At 56.9% G+C, this 2,713-nt stretch overlaps 1 protein-coding gene across 2 annotated transcripts in view; it reads right to left on the bottom strand.

The window, feature by feature from the left end:
* KCNN3 (potassium calcium-activated channel subfamily N member 3) overlaps positions 1–1,013 on the bottom strand; it is a 174,535-nt gene extending 173,522 nt beyond the window's left edge. For both annotated transcript variants that reach the window (XM_007457987.1, XM_007457988.1), the window contains exon 1: positions 105–1,013. In XM_007457987.1, coding sequence (XP_007458049.1) covers positions 105–1,013 — 909 coding nt within the window. The remainder of the gene's footprint in view (positions 1–104) is intronic.
* Between the last annotated feature and the right edge of the window lie 1,700 nt (positions 1,014–2,713).

The raw sequence follows: 2,713 nt of genomic DNA, 5'->3' as shown, positions 1-2,713 counted from the left end.
CCCCCCCCCCCCCCCCCCAACTCGCGCGCTCTCTCTCTCCCTCTCTCTCTTGCTACCTACATATTCCTTTTGTTCAAGGTATAAAGAGAAACTGCAGCCCCTACCTTTGAGTACAAACCCCAAGAGAGCTCGGTCTCTATCACCATAACAACAATTCCAAACATCCCAAAAATCAGAGCATAGTCACTCAGTCGCTTCCTCTTTTCAAACAGGGCCCTCCTGTGTCCCAGCTTATAGCCAATGTTTTGGTTTTTCCGCTTGTTGGCTTTGGGGAAGGTGGTGCTGCTGGCGGTGGCGCCGGCGTGCTGGTGGTTGTGGGCAGCATTGGGGTGATGGAGCAGGGTCTGGTGGGCATGGTTGTCCTCCCGGGAGGAGATGACGATCTCCGGGGGGTTGCTGGGGCTGAAGAGCTGGAGGGGCTGGCCCTCGGGCTCAGCCTCGATGAGGTTCCTCCGGGAGGCGCTGAGCCGGCTGAGGGGCTTCATGACCCCACCGCTGTACTTGCAGGAGCTCATGGCTATCTCTGTGAAGGGGTTGCTGTCCCGCCGGTGCACCAGGGGGCTGGCCTGCCGGTGCCGGCCTCCTCCACCAGGCCCACTTGTGGCTGTGGAAGTTGGAGAGTGGCCAAGCAAGTGGTCATTGAGATTGAGCTGGCTGCCTTGCCTGGAGGAAGGGTGGAGGATGGCGGTGGAGTTGGATGAAGGGGGGCCCCTGAAAGCAGTGGGAGAGGAGTGTAGCAGGCCGGGGTGGATGGGCTGGCTCTGGAGTTGGGCGAGCTGAGACAGGGGATGCGGCTGCTGCTGCTGCTGCTGCTGCTGCTGCTGCTGAAGCTGCGGAGGCTGAGGCTGCAACGGGGGTCCTGGGGGCTGCTGGGGGGCTGCTGGGGGTGCTGGTGCTGGTGGCGGCGGCGGCTGCTGCTGCTGCTGCTCATCCCCGGAGGATGGACAGGGGCACTTGGGGTCTTCATCCAGGTCCCCCACCCCGGAGTCATGGAAGTGCCCAGAAGTGTCCATCTTGGGGCCTGGCTGGATTCCCTGCAGCACAACTCCCCACCCCAAAGCCACCCTCGTTCCAAAGATGTCCTCAAAGGAAGCCAGGCATCCAAGCTCCCCCACCAGAGTGTCTTGGCTCCAGTCCTCTCTCTTTGGCTTGCTCCGGTTCTCTGGGGCTGCCTGGAGTCCAGACGCTGCCACTCAAGAATGCATTGTACTGGGCAGGGAGGGAGGGCAGGAGGGGAGCTTGGAGAAAGAAGAAGAAGGGGGAAAAAGAACTCTGTCTCAGGAGGTGGTCCTCTAGGAGCGTGTGAGGCCAGGTTCAGCTTCACTCCTCGCTGGCTCAGTAGCTTTGCTCTCCTCCTCCTGCCACTGTTATAGGGTAAGCCAAGCCCACTTATTAGCAGCTGGTCTCATTGGCTTGTCTTAACTCTCCAACCACCTCCTAACTCCGCCCCCCGCATAGGCTCCACCCCGAAGGAGGGGCCTGCTGCGCTCCGCTCCCAGCCCCAGTGGCAGCGCAGCGAAGGCTGGGAAATGTAGTTTCCGCTCCCCACCCGGGAGCTGAGCAGCTGCCCTCTTTCCTCTGACAGGTATGGCAGAAAGCCGCCAGCGCACAGCGATACGGGATGTACGCGCACGCAGGGCGGTGGCGAGGAGGAGCAGCGGTCCTCCTAAGGAGGGGAGCTGTGCACCCTGATGCGGGGGCAAGAAGCAGGAAGACAGTTATTAATGGTCAGGGTTTGCGATAGGTTGTTTCACACATATTATCCAGCTACATCCTCCAAACACACAAGGATGGGCATCGTGTTCCCATTTCACAAATTGATGCTCAGAGATTACTGAGTAACAACTTCAAGGTCACAGAAGCAGAGGGAACCCACATCCTCCTGACCCCAGGTAAATACTGAACTGCCTGCAATATGTGTGCAGGAGCATCTGTTATTTCTAAGCCTCACATCAACCCTATGAAAATGATGTCATCCTTCTGCTTTTACAGATGAAACCCGTTTCTTAAAAAATCACTCAAGCACAGATAAGTAGCTTGCCAGATGTTACCCCGTTTGTAATTAAGGATGCTAGAATTCGAACTCAGCTCAGTCTGACCCCACAGCTCCTATACCATCTCCCAGGATGCCTTTCCACCGTGATGCTCAGTGCACACTGGTTGCTCCATAAATATTGCTCAAATGAGGGGTAGGAAAGAGCCAGAGAGAAGCTGTGGAGGAAGAACTCGCCTCCCCAAAGCAGGATGTGTGAAATGGACTATGGCTCCAGCTGGACTTGGAGTCATGGGAAGGTCTGGAAGGAAGACTGAAAACCCCCGTGGTCGCTCCCCACCTGATCTGTCCCATGGAGCTCTGAAAGTCAGAGCTGGGAACAGCTGCTGGCTTCCCAGGTTCAGAACCATCATCAAGTATTTATTAAGCTCCCACTGTGTGCAAAGGGAGTTCCAAAAAGATGGAACCCAGCTGAATTCATTTCCACTTCTAAGGGCAGCCGACTTAGGGATCAGTGAAGAAGGGGCCATTATGGGAATCCCCAAGCACACCTGGGGTTTTAGGAGGGCGGCATCTTACTGCCTGGCTCTTGCTTCCCCCATCACCCCTTGGCCTCTGTCCAGCTGCTTCTCTGGTAGGAAGGGGGAAGAGGAGGAGAGCCATGCATGCACACACACACACACACACACACAGATACACATATGCAGGTGCACCTACATA

Source organism: Lipotes vexillifer, unplaced genomic scaffold (genome assembly GCF_000442215.2).
Source record: "Lipotes vexillifer unplaced genomic scaffold, Lipotes_vexillifer_v1.1 scaffold238, whole genome shotgun sequence".
Taxonomy (NCBI): domain Eukaryota; kingdom Metazoa; phylum Chordata; class Mammalia; order Artiodactyla; family Lipotidae; genus Lipotes; species Lipotes vexillifer.
The sequence above is the reverse complement of the archived record's forward strand: the minus strand, read 5'-3'. Positions and strand labels throughout refer to the sequence as shown.